This window comes from Lagenorhynchus albirostris, chromosome 1 (assembly GCF_949774975.1).
Source record: "Lagenorhynchus albirostris chromosome 1, mLagAlb1.1, whole genome shotgun sequence".
Lineage (NCBI taxonomy): Eukaryota > Metazoa > Chordata > Mammalia > Artiodactyla > Delphinidae > Lagenorhynchus > Lagenorhynchus albirostris.
The window spans coordinates 152,349,834-152,366,698 of record NC_083095.1 but is presented as its reverse complement, the minus strand read 5'-3'; the positions used below and the strand labels follow the sequence as shown (position 1 = coordinate 152,366,698).

General features: G+C 36.4%; 1 protein-coding gene across 2 annotated transcripts in view; it reads right to left on the bottom strand.

The window, feature by feature from the left end:
* Positions 1-16,865, bottom strand: part of AGBL1 (AGBL carboxypeptidase 1) — a 958,763-nt gene that overhangs the window by 120,245 nt on the left and 821,653 nt on the right. For both annotated transcript variants that reach the window (XM_060156164.1, XM_060156157.1), the window contains exon 23: positions 2,571-2,634. In XM_060156164.1, the coding sequence (XP_060012147.1) occupies positions 2,571-2,634 (64 nt within the window). The remainder of the gene's footprint in view (positions 1-2,570; positions 2,635-16,865) is intronic.

Sequence of the window (16,865 nt, the reverse complement as noted above, 5' to 3'; positions counted from 1 at the left end):
ATGGATATTCAGTATATGTACAGAATCATAACCTTTCTTATTCACTCAAGCCACCATTCTTTCTCATCTGGAGTTTTGCATCAGCCTTCTAACTGCCTGCTTGCTTTTACCTTTGCCCTCTTGCTTTCTCTCTATCTTCTACAAAGGAGCTAGAGTATTCTATTTACAAGGCAGTCATGCTCAAAGTCTCCAGGGTATTATTTGCTTCAGAAGAAAAACCGTGTTCTGACCATGTTCATCAAGACCCCATAATGAAGCATCTGATTATTTGGAACCCACATAATCTGCCATGCTTCTGCCTTTTTGGCTATTTACCACCTCTCACACTGCTACTTGCTGCTTCCCAGTCATACCAACCAATTAGTTCTCTGTGGTTGTGCTGCCTTTGCACTTGCCATTTCCTTTTCCGGGAAAGCTCTTCCTGCATGTATCCACATAGTTCCTTTTCTTACTCCCTTCTAGTCTCTGCTTAAATGCCATTTTTTTAAAATCAGATAGGACATTCTTAAACATCTTCTTTAACATGGGGAATCAGGGTGAAATGCTACAGTCTGAATACTTTTGTCCCCTCAAAACTCATAGGTTGAAATTCCAACTTGCAAAGATGATGATATTAGGAGGTGGGACCTTTGGGAGGTGCTTAAGTTATGAGGGTGGAGCCCTCATGAATGGATTAGTGCCTTAGAAAAGAGATAGAGCTCGTTAGCCCCTTCTACCCTTTGAGGACATAGCAAGAAGGCCCCAGCTATGAACCAATAAGAAGGCTCTCACCATGCTGGCACTTTGAGCTTGAACTTCTCAGCCTTCAGAACTGTGAGAAATAAAATTCTGTTGTTTATAAGCTACCAGGCTGGTATTTTGTTATACCAGCCTGAACAAACTAAGATAAGCACCTACCAATCTCTATCTTGTTTTATTTGTATTTAAAGCACTTATTGCCACATGCCATATTATATATTTATTTGCTTTTTAAAAATATAATAAAGGCTTTAATTATTATTCTTTGTTTCTTCATTGTTATATACTTATCTCCAAATCCAAACAAAATACCTGGCACAAAGTAGGATTTAATGAATATTTGTTGAGCAGAGAAGCAAATTCAACATTGGTTAATTTTAGAAAATATTTTAATGGTTTCCCATATGTTCAGATTAAAGGGGAAAATCTTTACAATCTCTTCAATAGAAGGGGAAGAATTGATAAAATTTAGCTTCTATTTAAAACAATAATAGTAAAACTCTCTTCAGACTTACAGTAGAAGGAAACTCTCTTATACTAACGAAAGTATCTACCAAAAGCCCATCAAACTCTACAGTAAATGCTTAGAAGCACTTTTTTAAAAATCAGAAACAAATAAAAATGATGTTGATAATCACCATTTCCATTCAAAATTTAATTGGAAGTCTTAACCCATAAAGTAAGAAAAAACAAACAACTAAATACTGGTCATAAAGGAGAATATTAATATCTACATAAAAGAAGCATGGGGATCCACAGTTAATTTATTAAAATGAATAATTTTAAAAGTATAGCTAGGCTTCTGGATATAAGACCAAAATAAAAAATAAAGTGAATTCTTATACACAAGCAATACAGAGTTATAAAGTATAATTTTAACATACTAGCTGCATTGTCAAAATATTAAAAACTTAACAACCTTGGGATACATCTAACAACAAAGATATATGGAGAAAATGATAAATCTTTATTTCATGGCATTAAGGAAGGCAAAAGTAATGGATTTTTAGTAAGTATACTCAATATTTTAAAAATATAATTTTCTCCGAATTAATCCTTAAAACTTAATGCCACTGGAGTCTACATTAAACAAACATGAGCAGGTATTTCAAAGAGAAACAAGAATCAAGAGTAAGCAAAAAATGTACCCAGGAAATGTTAGTGTTTGTTTACCAGCAAATAAAACCACAAAAGGATATACAAACCCAAAATGAGAACACAATTGACTCTATAAATTGGGCAAACTCTTGAAAAGACACATCACCAAAAAGTTTTAGAGATGTCATATAAGCATATGGAAAGATGCTTAGCAGCTTCAGTCATTGGGGAAAAGCAAATTAAAACCATAATAAGATGTCACAGTATACACATTAGCATGCTAGAATTAAAAGGGCTGATAATGCCAAATGCTGGTGAGATAAGGGACAACTTAAGTTCTCACATTTATTGCTGGAAGGAGTGTAAAATGACACAGCTGTTAGAAAATCATTAGGCAGTTTCTGAGTTAAACATAAACAACCGTATGGACCAGCCATTCCATTCCTAGATATTTACCTAAGTAAAATGAAAATAGATGCCCACACAAAAACTCATACACATATATTCATAACAGCTATATTCACAATAAACAAAACCAGGTGCAATCCAAATGCCCATCAACAAGAGGATGGATAAACACAATGCAGCGTATCTATGCAGCGGAGTACTATTTCACAATAAAAAGTAATAAGCTACTAAAACATGTCATGGATGAATATGATGCTGAGTGAAAGCAGTCAGATATAAATGCTGTATGTTTCCATTTATATAAAATCTAGAAAATGTAAACTAACCTGTTTTGGCAGAAGGTAGATCAGCAGTTGTCTGTGATCAGCCAGGGGTGGAGGTAGGGATGGACTGCAAAGGGGAAGAGAAAACGTTTTGGCGTGATGAAGTGTTCTTTCTGTATATTTATTGTACGCATCTTTAAAACTCATCACATGTGCACTTTAAATGGATGCCGTTTATTGTATACAAATTATACTGTAATAAATTTGACAAAAAATGACATCATTAAGAAAATGTGAAGGCATGACACTTGACGGGTAAAAGATACTTCTAAAATATAAATATAATTATAATATACTATATTGATAGATACATTTTAATATAAATATTTTATATATATATATATTAGAAACATATATATATTATAGGAATGACATATCACATATATACACAAAATTCGTGTATCCAAAATTTATGGACACTTTTAACTCAACAATTAAAAGACAACCTAAATTGAAAATAAAAATGACAAAAAATGTCAGCAGACACATTACAAAGAAGATATAGGGATGACCAATAAGCGGAAGAGAAGATGCTCAACAGCATTAGTGCTCAAGGAATACATATTAAAATCACAGTAGCTAAAATTAAAATTAAGACAAACAAACAAAAACAAAACCACTAAACTAAACTAAAATTACCCAGTGGTTATGGATTAACTGAAACATTCACGCATTTCTGATATGAATGTATCATAGTGCAAACACTTTGGAAATGTTAAGAAAAACTCAGACTTACATACAATTTTTACATACAACCCAACAATTTCTCCTCTACATATATATCCAAGACAGATAACAGCATATGTCCACCCAAAGTATATGCCCATACTTGTACGTAAATATTATAGTAGCTATATTAATAACTAAATATAACAGAAGCAACTCAACTGTCCCTCAACAGGAGAGTGGGGATGCAAACTGTGGTATACAATGGGATACTACCCAGAACTAAAAAGTAACTTGCTATATCCACACACGCCACAACATAGATAAATCTCAAAAATACTGCCATGCAAAAAAAGCCAGAAACATCAAATACGTATATAATGTACATTATATAAAATTCTAGAACATTCAAAACTAATCTTTAGTGACAGCTTATATTGGTTATATTTGGGGCATGGAGTTAGGAGAATTGCTAATGATTGCAAAAGAGCAAAGGGGAACCTTGGAGGTAATGAACATGACGTATATCTGGATTATAGACATATATTCTTTTTTTTTTTTTTTTTTTTCTGGTACTCGGGCCTCTCACTGTTGTGGCCTCTCCCACTGCGGAGCACAGGCTCCGGACGCGCAGGCTCAGCGGCCATGGCTCACGGGCCCAGCTGCTCTGCGGCATGTGGGACCTTCCCAGACCGGGGCACGAACCCATGTCCCCTGCATCTCAACCACTGCGCCACCAGGGAAGCCCTATAGACATATATTCTTGGAGGATCAAACTGTACACTTAAAATGTGTACATTTTATTGTATGTAAATATATCTCAATACAGGTGAGTTTAAAAAATTCAGAAGTGGGGTTAACATAGGGCATCCAGGGGACTTCAAAGGCACTGGTAATATTTTTATTACCAGATGATGGGATGTGTGTTCAATACAAGGGTTTTTGTTTTATTATATTTTAAGCCTTCTATATGTATTCATTACATGAGTGTTTATTATGAAGGTAATGGAAGGTGTGGGGAATTGTCTGGTCCCAGGAAGCAGAATTCTCATGGACAAGATGCTTAAACTCTGCCTCCCCTTAACATAACTCAGCTCAGCTAGCTCTACAGGACAAGTGGTTTGGAATGGTGATGGATCTTGTTTTGTCCCAAGACAACTTCAGTTCTCCTGGGCACAGAAGCTGGTCTTCATAGGAAGCAGGTGTATTATATGGGGATTCAAACTAAAAGCTGTTAAATCACGTAAGGACAATCATATCAAATTCACAAAAGTACAGCTCTACTGTACTTTTGAAAGTATGCTACATTTATGTGCCTAGTAACACAGAATTTCAATGTATAAACCATGACACAAAGGTTTATACTATAATTATGTAAAGAACCTTACAAGTCACAGAGACAAAACTAATTCCAAGAAGATACATAGACAAAAAAATCATGAACAAAATACTCATAAAATAGACTCAAAGAGCTGAGAAACATTTAAGTCATTTATTGTAAGTAGTTAATGCATTGCAAATTAAAAAAAAGGCAGCTTTTCTGTCCAATCAAAAAGGCAGACAGAGTGCAGTTAGAATGACACTCTCCGATGCAGCTAAGGAGAATATAAAATTATAAAATTTTTCTGGAAAGCACTTTGTTAAAATATATTAATAATTTAAAAATTTTCATGAGTTCTGGTCAAGCCATTAATTTTGTGGAATATTTCCTAAGGAGATAGTAAGAGGTGTGAATAAAGGTTTATTTGCTTTTGAGCCTAACTTACGTGTTCTATGCTTTAAAAAATCATGGATATATTTGAAGGAAATGTTTAGGAAAATGCAGAAGAGGGCTAGTTGGGGATAAACAAAGATATTCAAAAAGGGCTCCCACTTTGCAGGCAAATATTCAAAAAGAAATGGAGAACAATATTTACAAAGACATTTTTGAAGCATGATTTATATTTAATAATTAGAGAAAGCTTAAATGTTCATAAGAAAAATAAATTATGTTTACACAGTCATGATTTTTAAATAGTATATTACATAATTTTGCATTTTTAAAATAATATTAATGGTAAGGGGAATAAGTAAGGATACAAAATATTTAATGAAAAAAATCATAATACACTAGTATTATGCGCTAGTATTCTATCAATATTATGTGAGTGGCAGAATATGCACATCTGTCCATATATGAAACAAATACAGGAGGCATGTCTTCTCAACAAATCAATCTAACAGCTATTTCATAGCTAATGTAGGAGAGAAGTTTGTAACCTCAGAGAAGACATGGAAGTTGCTTTTTAAGTATCAGTGTCAGAGGATTAGACTTAAGGGGAAGTTGCCTTAGCTGGATTTTCTGGGTCATTTCCCCTTCACAATTTTTGCAGCTCCATGGAAGTGTGAAACTGACTTTGACTTCATATACCGAGTGACCTATGCAGTTTTCTGGAATGCTCTCCTGGGTGGCAAAATCTCCCATTCAAATAGCCCATTAAATATAGTTTTAAATCACAATAACACAGAAAAAGCAATTGGCATGCAGCTCCAACTCCTGGCCACCCCATATAAACAGGTGGTTAAATTCTTGTAGCAACCAATTTATCAAAGGATATTGGCTAAAATCCCACTTGTGGTTTAAGACTAGGATCTTATTATTGAGTTGAGCTGCTCTAAGAGGGTAAGAAATTCAAGACGTAGGGTAAATACAGTTAACATATTAAAGGTTTCTTTCTTTTAAGAAACCTCTTCTTGGACTTCAATCCCAACAAATGGATCCCAGCAAAAATCCCTTAGTGGTGATCTCTGTTGCATGGGATGGGAGAGGGGAAAAGAAGGGCGTGCATTGGATGGAGGCAGTGGGAGTCGGGGCGGGGGATGGGGGTGGGGGTCCTTCTCTCTAAGATTCAAATTCCTCAGCGAAATACTACAGTAAGTCTCCTACATAGGAACCTTCAGGTTGCAAACTTTAAAAGGTAAGAGCATGCATCTGGCTCCAGTAAGCAACCAGAACCTGTGCCATCAACGTCAGGCATGAGTGAAACTGCAGCTCGCCCTCTGTCTCCTATTGCTGACGACCCTTCAGCTCTACCGTCTCCCACCTCCTCTCCCTCCTCCAGTCAGTAACTTCTTGCCTGTTCACTCGATGCCAGCCCCTGGATGCCAGCTGTTGTACTGTACTGCTGTACTTCTCAAGGTACTGTACTGTAAGATTAAAAATGTTTTCTTTATTTTTTGTGTTTGTTTTTATATTTGTGTGAAAAGTATTAATATAAACCTATTACACTACAGTACTTTATAGCCGATTGTGTGAGTTGGGTACCTAGGCTAACTTTGTTGGACTTATGAACAAATTGGACTTAAGAACATGCTCTCGGAACGGAACCCGTTCATATATAGGGGACTTACTGCATTATGTTCTTTTTAATTATTGGCTCACTTACCTGTGCATTTGCAAATAACCATGTGTATACAATGGTTTAATGATTTTGAAAAATTTTCATGGTATTGCTAAATTATAAGCAATGTATGCCCAATAATCCAAAATTATATCTCTATCCACACATATATACGTATGCATTCATATTTAACTGGAAGGAATTATAATAACTTAAATAACATAATTTTTTGATACATTAATAAAAGATAGGTAAAATAATAAATGAGTAAAATTTTAATAAATTGTCAGTCCTATGTAATAGAAATAAAATGTCCCATTTATAATTTTGTATTTTTGAAATTTTCTATATCAAATATGTGTAAACAATATAATAATAAAATATATTTTATAATTTTAAAGTATGCAGTTTCATTTATTCATGAACACATTTAGCAATTATTATTGAACAGCTGCACGCCTTTTATTAGGTACCAAAGGCATCGAGTAAAATTCCCTCTTCTGTGGGGCTTGCACAGTAATGAAAGTAATGCAAGTAAAGGGGAGGCAAGCCAAATAACCATACAGAAATTTCTAAGACTTCAAACACTTTGACTATACAGGGAAAGAACTGACTGGGTGCCCTTGAGAACTTGTACAGGGATCTGAGTTAGTCTAGAGACTCAGAGGATGTCTTCCTGAGGCCTGAAGGCTAAAGGCTGAGTGAGAGCGGGTTAACTAAGCAAAGAGGTAGAGAAAGAGGGTCTTAGACAGAGGGGCCATCATTTGCAACAGCCTTATGGCAGGAGGGAGCCTGCTCCATTAGAAAAATTACAAAAATGTTGCTGTTGAAGCTGGAGTGAGGAGAGCAACGGGGATATTTGCAGATAGTCTCAAGTTATAAAACAAGATAGACTGCGGCTGTACCTTAAGAGCACTCAGAAACCATTGGGGATTTTTATCTTAATGCCCCTGTCAAAGGCTCCTTGGGAGGGAAGGTCAGCATATTCTTGGTCCTGCCTCTAGAGCTTCAGAGCTGATGACAGATGAATGTCTGGAGTCTTCCAAGAATCACTTCTTCTAGAGCCTTCTTATTCCCTTTGCCAAATCTCCCTAACACCTTGAAAAGGCCCATTTTCCCATAAAAATTCGTTTATTTCAGATCCCTGCTCAGTTAATACAAAACAACTATCTAGAAGTATGATTTCCCAGTTTTCAACTCATTAGATTGTTACTGCTAACCAACGTGGAGTAATTTCCACCCCAATTGCCAACTAACTTGCCTGAGATTCTGTTTTCCATCTGGCCCAGAGTGGAAATTCGAAAAATGATACCTATAATTATCTACTATGCTCATCTCCTCTCTGTTCTGATCAGTTTGTTATTATTATTTTATTTTTGCAGAAAGTGTTATATAAAAATTCATGGCACATTGCAGATGTTTTCAAACTATTAACCCTGGGAGGTAAGCAGATTTTATAATTCCACCTTTCAATGAGGAAGCAGATTCAGAGATGTAAAGTGAATTGCTGAAGGACAAACCTGGGAAAGGTAGGTCTCTTGACACTTGAGTGAACACCCCTTCCAGTACAACACACCCCTTCTCATAATGTGCCAAGACCCTCTCTCATTCTCTTTGGAGACGTGTTTGTTCAATATGAGTTCCTAGATTGCTGGGGCTATGTCTGTGTAATTCACTTTGCACAATAGTTAGCAGAGAATTATGCTCTTTTAGGTGCCTAAGAAAGGTCTTTGGATGATTGATAGCCAACCTGTGATTTTTTTTTTTTCCTGTGATTGTGGTAGGCCAACCTGACATGAGAAAGCTTGGGAGGCACTAGTTCCCTGAAGATCATCTAGGCTTTCTGACACTGAGTGACTAAGAAATGACATGAAGTCAGTTGAAATTGCTACCATAGTTAAAATGTCCTTTTAAGTAATTATATGGAAAATAGATTTCTCACCATCAAGAAGCTTCAACTGTTGATGGGATAGCAATGAACAATAGTTGATTAAGTCAAAAAAGTAAGTTTAGGTCTCATGGGTACAACATTATTAGGGACCCTGATGCTATGCACACGTCACCATATTCTCCATGTGGTAATTTAATGCCACTGGAATGAGAAAGAAGGAATTATGACAATAGCTATTATACATTGAGTACTAACTAATGAGACTCCTAAGTACATCTCTTCATCATTTTAGTTAATCTTTACAAGAAGCTTACAGCACTAATAAACACTATTATTACTATTTCACAAGCATGAACTGTCTTAGAAAGGTTTTGAAGTTCACCAAAGGTCACACAATCAGAAACTTACACACCATTGTAAAGCAATTATACTCCAATACAAATGTTAAAAAAAAAGAAGTTGCAAATTCGAATTTGTCTGATCCAAATTCTTTGCTTAATCACTCGGCTATTCTGTTTATGCCTATTATAATGAAAGGAACAGATGACTACTCTGGAAAGCTGATTCTGGTTATTGAGACACTGGATCTACAATTATCAGGAAAAAGAAAGGGCATCAGGGAAATTACTTATAAGGCTGTGCAAAATTCAGTGTTAACGGAATGAAAAGAATTAGAATTTCAATATGTCAGTGTAGAATACAAGTGAGAAGCCTAGCTTTTATAAATCAGAATACCTACATTAGCAAGATCAGGGCATTTTTTTCCCAATAGGGAAAGGAGAAGCAAAGAAATATGCAAATGTTTGGCGATCATGGAATCAGAGAAATGCAAATGAGTCATAATTCAAATATTTAATGGCATGTGGCCAAAAGCTCTGGGTGTCCACGTATAAAATGAGGAGAGCCAGGACAATAACATGATATGGTAAAAGTACAGTGGACAAAACTCCCTATTTCAAACCAGAGATTATGCATTTAATAATGTAAGTAAAATGCTTTAATTTCACCTCTTCACCATATGGTAAGCCAAGTCAGCCAACTTCAAGGATGCCAACTATTGTACCTGTGAAACTACTTTCTTCTTCTCTCCTCAGCATGACAGAGCTGACAAGTAGGGTTCATACAGTGATAATCATCTATCAATAGCAGCTTTATGACATACTGTGCTAAGAAGGATTCTGAGGTCTTATCCAAGGTGAAGAGAAAACTATTATGATCAGTTAGTGCAATTGGCCAAAGAGTGCAAAGGGAGGGGGCTGGCAAGTGTCTAGATATTTGTTATCTCTGAACTAAGTTGCAAGTTTAATAACCTAAGTAATTTAATTTAGGCCGTATATTTGACTTTCTCAGTAACACTAAATGCTGGGAAGCCAGTAATTTCTCTCCTTTTTTTTTTTTTTTTTTTTTGTTTCCTAACCCAGGAGTTAGTCAGTTTTTTTTGGCTTGAATCTATTCAGTTAAAAAGCACAGCCATCTCCCCCACTTCCACACACCTGGGTTAGTAGGAATAGCATTAAGTGAGGCAGGATTCAGCATTTATGTCAACTGGTGACTTTATGAACATGCTTTCTCCCATTACAAGGCTTTCACTTGATTGCAGGTGACCTTGGAAACAATTTGCCTAAGAAAATCTTTTCATTGTTATCATCACCGCCTTGTATGGAAAAGCAGTTCTCATGTTGGTATTCATAGGATCCCAATGGTGGCTCTCATTAGAAGGATCAGATCCATATCAGATGAGGTCCAAAACAGCAAGGCAATCAGGATGGGTTTGCTTAGATGAAGAGCATATCCTCTTTTCTTTCAAAACATCTCCAGCCAAACTCAGAAGGCCCTATATTTCCAACTTAGGGCTCAGTTGCTGGGCTCCAAGGAAATGGCAATTTAAATTTGATCTTTGGTGTCTTTTAGGAAGGGAGCAGGAAGGGGGGAAGGGTTATTATGCAAAGCGATGAAGAATGGGAGGGTGTCCTAGAGCATAGACAGCAAAGAGATGGAGCTGAGAGGTAAGGAAAAGTATGTTCACGTTTCAAGAACAAAAAGCTCCATTATGGCTCCTTGGGCTGGCTTCACAAATGATGGGAGCTTCCCATCTCTTATTCTTCTGCCTCCCCCCCTTTTCCTCTTCTTTGTCTTTCTCCTTATTCTTCCTATTCCTCTTTATCTTCCTTCTTTTTCCCCCTCCTTTCTACTTGTTTACCCTACCAATCATGTGTTGGTTCTAAAGGGATATAGTACTGACATTTCTCATACGAAATATTTAATCTTTATTCCTGCCCAGCCTGACTTGATTTCCTGCCTGTTCCTGAAAACAAAGCTGCAACATGTGAAAGGAAAATTGAGAACCCTTGCACTTCCGTATCATGAACTCCAGCCTAGTTCAAGAAGAAAAAACAATTGGTCTCCTGGCTCCTTTTTTGGGGGATTATGTTGGAGTACCCTCTTGATTTTCCAGAATTAAGGGTTTTTCCAACACAGAAGTCATGTCAAGCCCTTAAAATGAATGTGACAAAATAGTTTTTCTATCCCCCCAAAACTTAAGAAACTTCTCCTATGCACCATTATTGCCACCTTGTATATATAACCACTTCCCTGCACTTCTGCTCCAGCAGGGGTTATTCACTCCATCCCATGATGCCATTTATTCCCCATGTACTTAAATATTGTCCTTCCCATCACCCTGCTACTTTATCTCCATGCAAAGTACCTTGATTTATATCCTAATCATCTCCCACTGGGTTATTGACACTGTCTATTCTCTACGTGTAAGACACCATATTCTGCATATTTGGGGTCATTCTTGATAGAATTACCTGTTATCGTTTCCTAAATCCTAACAAATAGGATTGTACTAGTCTCCTTTTTGAAAATAAAAAGATGTTTTCTTTAATTAACACATATCATCAAATTTATTTAAAATGACCCTTTCCTTATATCTGGCTTATCTCCAATCTAGGGAGTGGCTCTTAAACCAAAACTGAGGGATTTTTGTAAGACTTCCTTGGGTGACATGGGATTGTTTTTCAAGCAGGAAACATCTGACTCTTAGTTGATTCTCAGGTCTAAGTGTTTATATTGGGTGGGGGAGGGGCTGGGGTGGAATTTGAAAAGGGGAAAGTATTTCTTCCTTAAGCTTTTAGATTCCTTGTCTCAAATTCTGTTTGCTAGGATTCTTTGGTTACATGTGACAAAAGCAAACTGGAACTACTTTAAGTATAAATTAAGTTTTATTGGAAAAACATCTGAGTAACCTACAGAGTCAAGGTGGAGATAAACCACAAAGCTTCAGGGTGTTAGGAAGAGGGATGGTTCTGGAGACCTGAGATATGGAAGCCCTAAGCTCTTGTTTCTGCCCATTGACATCATTCTTTAGTCAACTATTTCCCAGATTGATCCTTAGCTCACACCCCAACCGTCTTCACCTGAGAGGGAAAGGAATCAGAAAAGACCCTGATTCTCCTGTCTTTGGTCATATTTCTGTCCTCAGACTTGGAGATGTCAGGGGACAAAAAAAAATATTTATCTTCACCAGAATTATATGGCTAAAAATGAGGACAAACCAGTTTCCTATTAAAAAAAAAAAAAAATGGAAGCCACCATAGGCAAACCTGCTAAGCCATTTACATTAATGAAGTTGTATCAGTGGTCCATGTTCCGCAGATGATTTACTATAAAATGCTCATATTCAGGATCCTAAGGACCTACCATGACTAGAACAGTAGTTTTCAACCAGGGATGATTTTCCCCCAGAGGGTATTTGGCAATGTCTGGAGATATTTTTGGTTATCTGGAGATAGATGGGAGGGGGCAGATATGTACTGGTATTCAGTGGGTAGAGGTCAGAAATGTTTCTAAACATCTTACAGTGCATAGAATAATCTCCCACAGTGAGGAATTAGCCTGCCCCAAATGTCGGAAGTGCTGAGGTTAAGAAACCTTGGAATAGAGTGAAGATTAAGGGTCTAGTTTTACATGTTTGATTCCTTATTCTGCTGCTGACTAGCTTTGAACTTAGCCTCTCTGGGTATATCTTCACTCAACTGTAAAATTAGCATAATAACATTGAGTCTTCTAAATTGTTTGAAGTAACATACATACACACACATGCGTGCACAGGCAGAAAGTTTCCTGGCTCAGACATTGCATTAACATGATTGCTTGCAAAGATGACTTTCTTTTCTTAAATTATGACAATGCTTTACCCTTGAATCACTCATAACTATTTCTCCAAGATCTCTTATCCCTGACTTTACAGGTAAGAACTCTGAGCCCAGCCCTGTACTAGGTTGTGCTTCCCAGCTTCCACTGGGAAGCTACCATCTTCAGAGAACCATTGTTCAGAAAATCATTGAACAGTAGTTTAACGAAGAAAAGAGTAAGTCAAAAATGACCAGTAACAGATACTTGGGAGAAAGAGAATCTTACTTGCCCTGTAACCTACATACTACACTAATTCTCTACTAACTCCCAGTGATATGAAGATGCACAGACAAAAAACGACATGGGGATTTTTTCAGATCCTTAATCCTACTCTGGTACCTAACATTTATCATGCATATTTCTGATTTATGGAACTTGTTGCTATAACCTTGCAGTATACGTGTTTTCAAAATGGTAGATTGTTTATAATCCATCTAATATGCTGGATTCTGTGTCCTGCTACAGGAAAGTTAATGACTTCTTTTTTTTTTTTTAACATCTTTATTGGAGTATAATTGCTTTACAACTGTGTGTTAGTTTCTGCTTTATAACAAAGTGAATCAGTTATACATAAACATATATCCCCATATCTCTTCCCTCTTGTGTCTCCCTCCCTCCCACCCTCCCTATCTTACCCCTCTAGGTGGTCACAAAGCACCTAGCTGATCTCCCTGTGCTATGCGGATGCTTCCCACTAGCTATCTATTTTACATTTGGAAGTGTATATATGCCACTCTCTCACTTCGTTCTAGCTTACCCTTCCCGCTCCCCATGTCCTCAAGTCCATTCTCTAATAGGTCTGCTTCTTTATTCCCGTCTTGCCCCTAGGTTCTTCATGATCTTTTTTTTTTTTAGATTCCATATATATGTGTTAGCATACGGTATTTGTTTTTCTCTTTCTGACTTACTTCACTCTGTATGACAGACTCTAGGTCCATCCACCTCACTAAAAAGAACTCAATTTCGTTTCTTTTTATGGCTGAGTACTATTCCATTGTATAGATGTGCCACATCTTCTTTATCCATTCATCTGTCGATGGACACTTAGGTTGCTTCCATGTCCTGGCTATTGTAAATAGAGCTGCAATGAACACTGTGGTACATGACTCTTTTTGAAGTATGGTTTTCTCAAGGTATATGCCCAGTAGTGGGATTGCTCGGTCATATGGTAGTTCGATTTGTAGTTTTTTAAGGAACCTCCATACTGTTTTCCATAGTGGCTGTACCAATTCACATTTCCACCAGCAGTGCAAGAGTGTTCCCTTTTCTCTACACCCTCTCCAGCATTTATTGTTTGTAGATTTTTTGATGATGGCCATTCTGACCGGTGTGAGATGATATCTCATTGTAGTTTTGATTCGCATTTCTCTAATGATTAATGATGTTGAGCATTCTTTCATGTGTTTGTTGTATATCTTCTTTGGAGAAATGTCTATTTAGGTATTCTTCCCATTTTTGGATTGCGTTGTTTTTTTTGAAATTGAGCTGCATGAGCTGCTTGTAAATTTTGGAGATTAATCCTTTGTCAGTTGCTTCATTTGCAAATATTTTCTCCTATTCTGAGGGCTTTTTGTCTTGTTTATGGTTTCCTTTGCTGTGCAAAAGCTTTTAAGTTTCATTAGGTCCCATTTGTTTATTTTTGTTTTTAAGGAAAGTTAATGTCTTCTTGGTCTGAGGATAGTGATAGATCCAAAGAATGCACTTGTAAAATGAATTAATGAACCAGTGAATGAGTAACTGAATAAACGTTAAGACAGTTATTTTCAAATAATTAAAATATTTCTAAACCAGGAATTCTTGTCCTCTTACAAAAATGTGAATGAAATGAGGATTCTGCAACCTGGAGATTATCATACTAAGTGAAGTAAGTCAGATAGAGAAAGACAAATATCATATGATATCACTTATACGTGAATCTAAAAAAATCATACAAGTGAACTTCATTACAAAACAGAAATATCCTCACAGAAATAGAAAACAAACTTTTGGTTTCCAAAGGAAAAAGGGGGGAAGGATAAATTAGGAGTTTGGTATTAAAATATACACACTATTATGTATAAAATAGATAACCAAGACCAACTGTGTAGCACAGGGAACTCTATTCAATATCTTGTAATAACCTATAATGGAAAAGAATCTAAAAAAGAATATATATATATATATATGAATATATATATGAATATATATATGAAGATATATATGAAGATATATATGAAAATATATATGAAGATATATATGAAGATATATATATGAATCACTTTGCTGTATACCTGAAACTAATACATTTTAAATTATCTATATTTCAATAAAAATTTTTTAAAAATGTGGATTCTGCAAATAATATGTCAATATGACCATACTGCACGTATGCTGTTAAATACTTTTCCTTTCTGACAAGTAACTTGTTTTAAGTCCTAAACAGGTGAGAGTTGAGGCTTTGCTCTGCTTTTGCCATGTCTTCTGCCAACCTCCTGCTTTCGTAATACATACTGATCCAGTTATTTTGATCCAGATCCAAAGCTGGTATGTGTTAATTTGAACTGGTCCCCTACTTAAATTTGACATAATATTTTAACATATTTTTCTCTCTAAAATTGTTCAATGCTCAACTTTTAAAATATAAATGTCATGAACCTTAATTACAAAATTCTAGCTTGTGTTTTCCAATCTTTATGCAGAAAGGCATAAAATTCATGTGTTTTAGGAAGAATATCTCCTAAAATAGTCTTCCTCAAACTTGTTTTGTGAACAGGAATCTCCTGGGGCTCCTGCAGATGATGTGAGATTCTGATTCAATAGCTCTGGGGTACAGCCAGAGCTCTGCATTTCTAACAAGCTTAATGGTGGTTCCATGTTAACTGTTCTAAGAAACATACTTGGAATAGCAAGGTCCTAAATAGGCCTGCCTCAAAATATGTTTTGTAAATGTCTGTGGATTTTCATGGGAAGAGCTTATCTTGAGATGAGTCTTATCTTCAATGGTGTGTTCTCCACAATTTGAAGTATGTTTATTCTGCATCTTTGTTTCCCAAAGTGAGCTGCAGGAAACAAAAGTTTTGAGAACTGCTAATAAGGATTCTCAAGAAAAGCGTTTTGTGGTCAAATATGGGGAGTGCTAAGTAAACAAAGTAAAAGATTTAATTATTTTAGGAATCTTGGATCTGTCAATATGCCTGATGAATCTGTAGGAATGAGACGCATTATGCAGTGTTTCCCAAGCCTAACTGGCCATTTTTAAAAAGTGTCTGTCGTGGAGGATCATTTTGGTTACTGTTCCAGAGATCACGCAAATCTAGGAGTCTGTCATATGTCTGATCACCCAAAATCCTCTCCCCCAACTCCTACCCCAGCCCAGAGCTGGAAATTGTCAATTTTGCCAAGGCTTATGTTAAAAGGTTTTGTATCTATATATGTGTTTATAAACCTGGGTGCTACTTGTCTTTCTTTTCAAACACTGCTAAGCTTAGTGGTTGGCTGTCTCTGGGATAATTGAATTTAAAAATTGAATTTGCAATTTGTGATAGAAAATGGTAACATCTTCTGACTGCAAATAAGGACTCAACAACACATCACAAGAAGTTTGTTCAGTGTTTTATGGGGAGAAATGAAGCACACAATTTGTTTATCCTCACATCTAGGCTTTCTGGACATTCACTGTAAGGTTGGCATCAGATCCTTCTCAATGGCCATGGCTCTCTGACTGTCTCTGCTGCTGTCTTTGGGAACACTGAGTTGAGACCTTGGTCTCCATAACGATAGAGCTCTATTTGTCAGGAATCCTACAGTAGAGCTGCAGTGCGGACACTCATTGGCTCCTTTTTGCTTCTGAGAGAGAAAAAGGCAATTCAAACTCTGGGTGGTTTTACAAGTACTCTCACAGAGGCCATGGCAATGACTCTCTCACTGTCAAACCCAACTAGAACCTGATCTGTACCCTATGGAAACAAAGCACCTCTCATTTCCTAAGAGAGTGGTGAATTTGGTTCATTTCAATCAGATCATTCATACTTGTAAGTGATACGGCATTGCCTATTGTTTATAGATCTGAGCGGGTAAATAATATAAGGAAAGAGAAACTCAGAAACAGAGTGACAACAATTTGAGTAGATATGAGATTTAGAAGAGGTGCCTGAATAGGAAAAAACAACAACAACACAAACA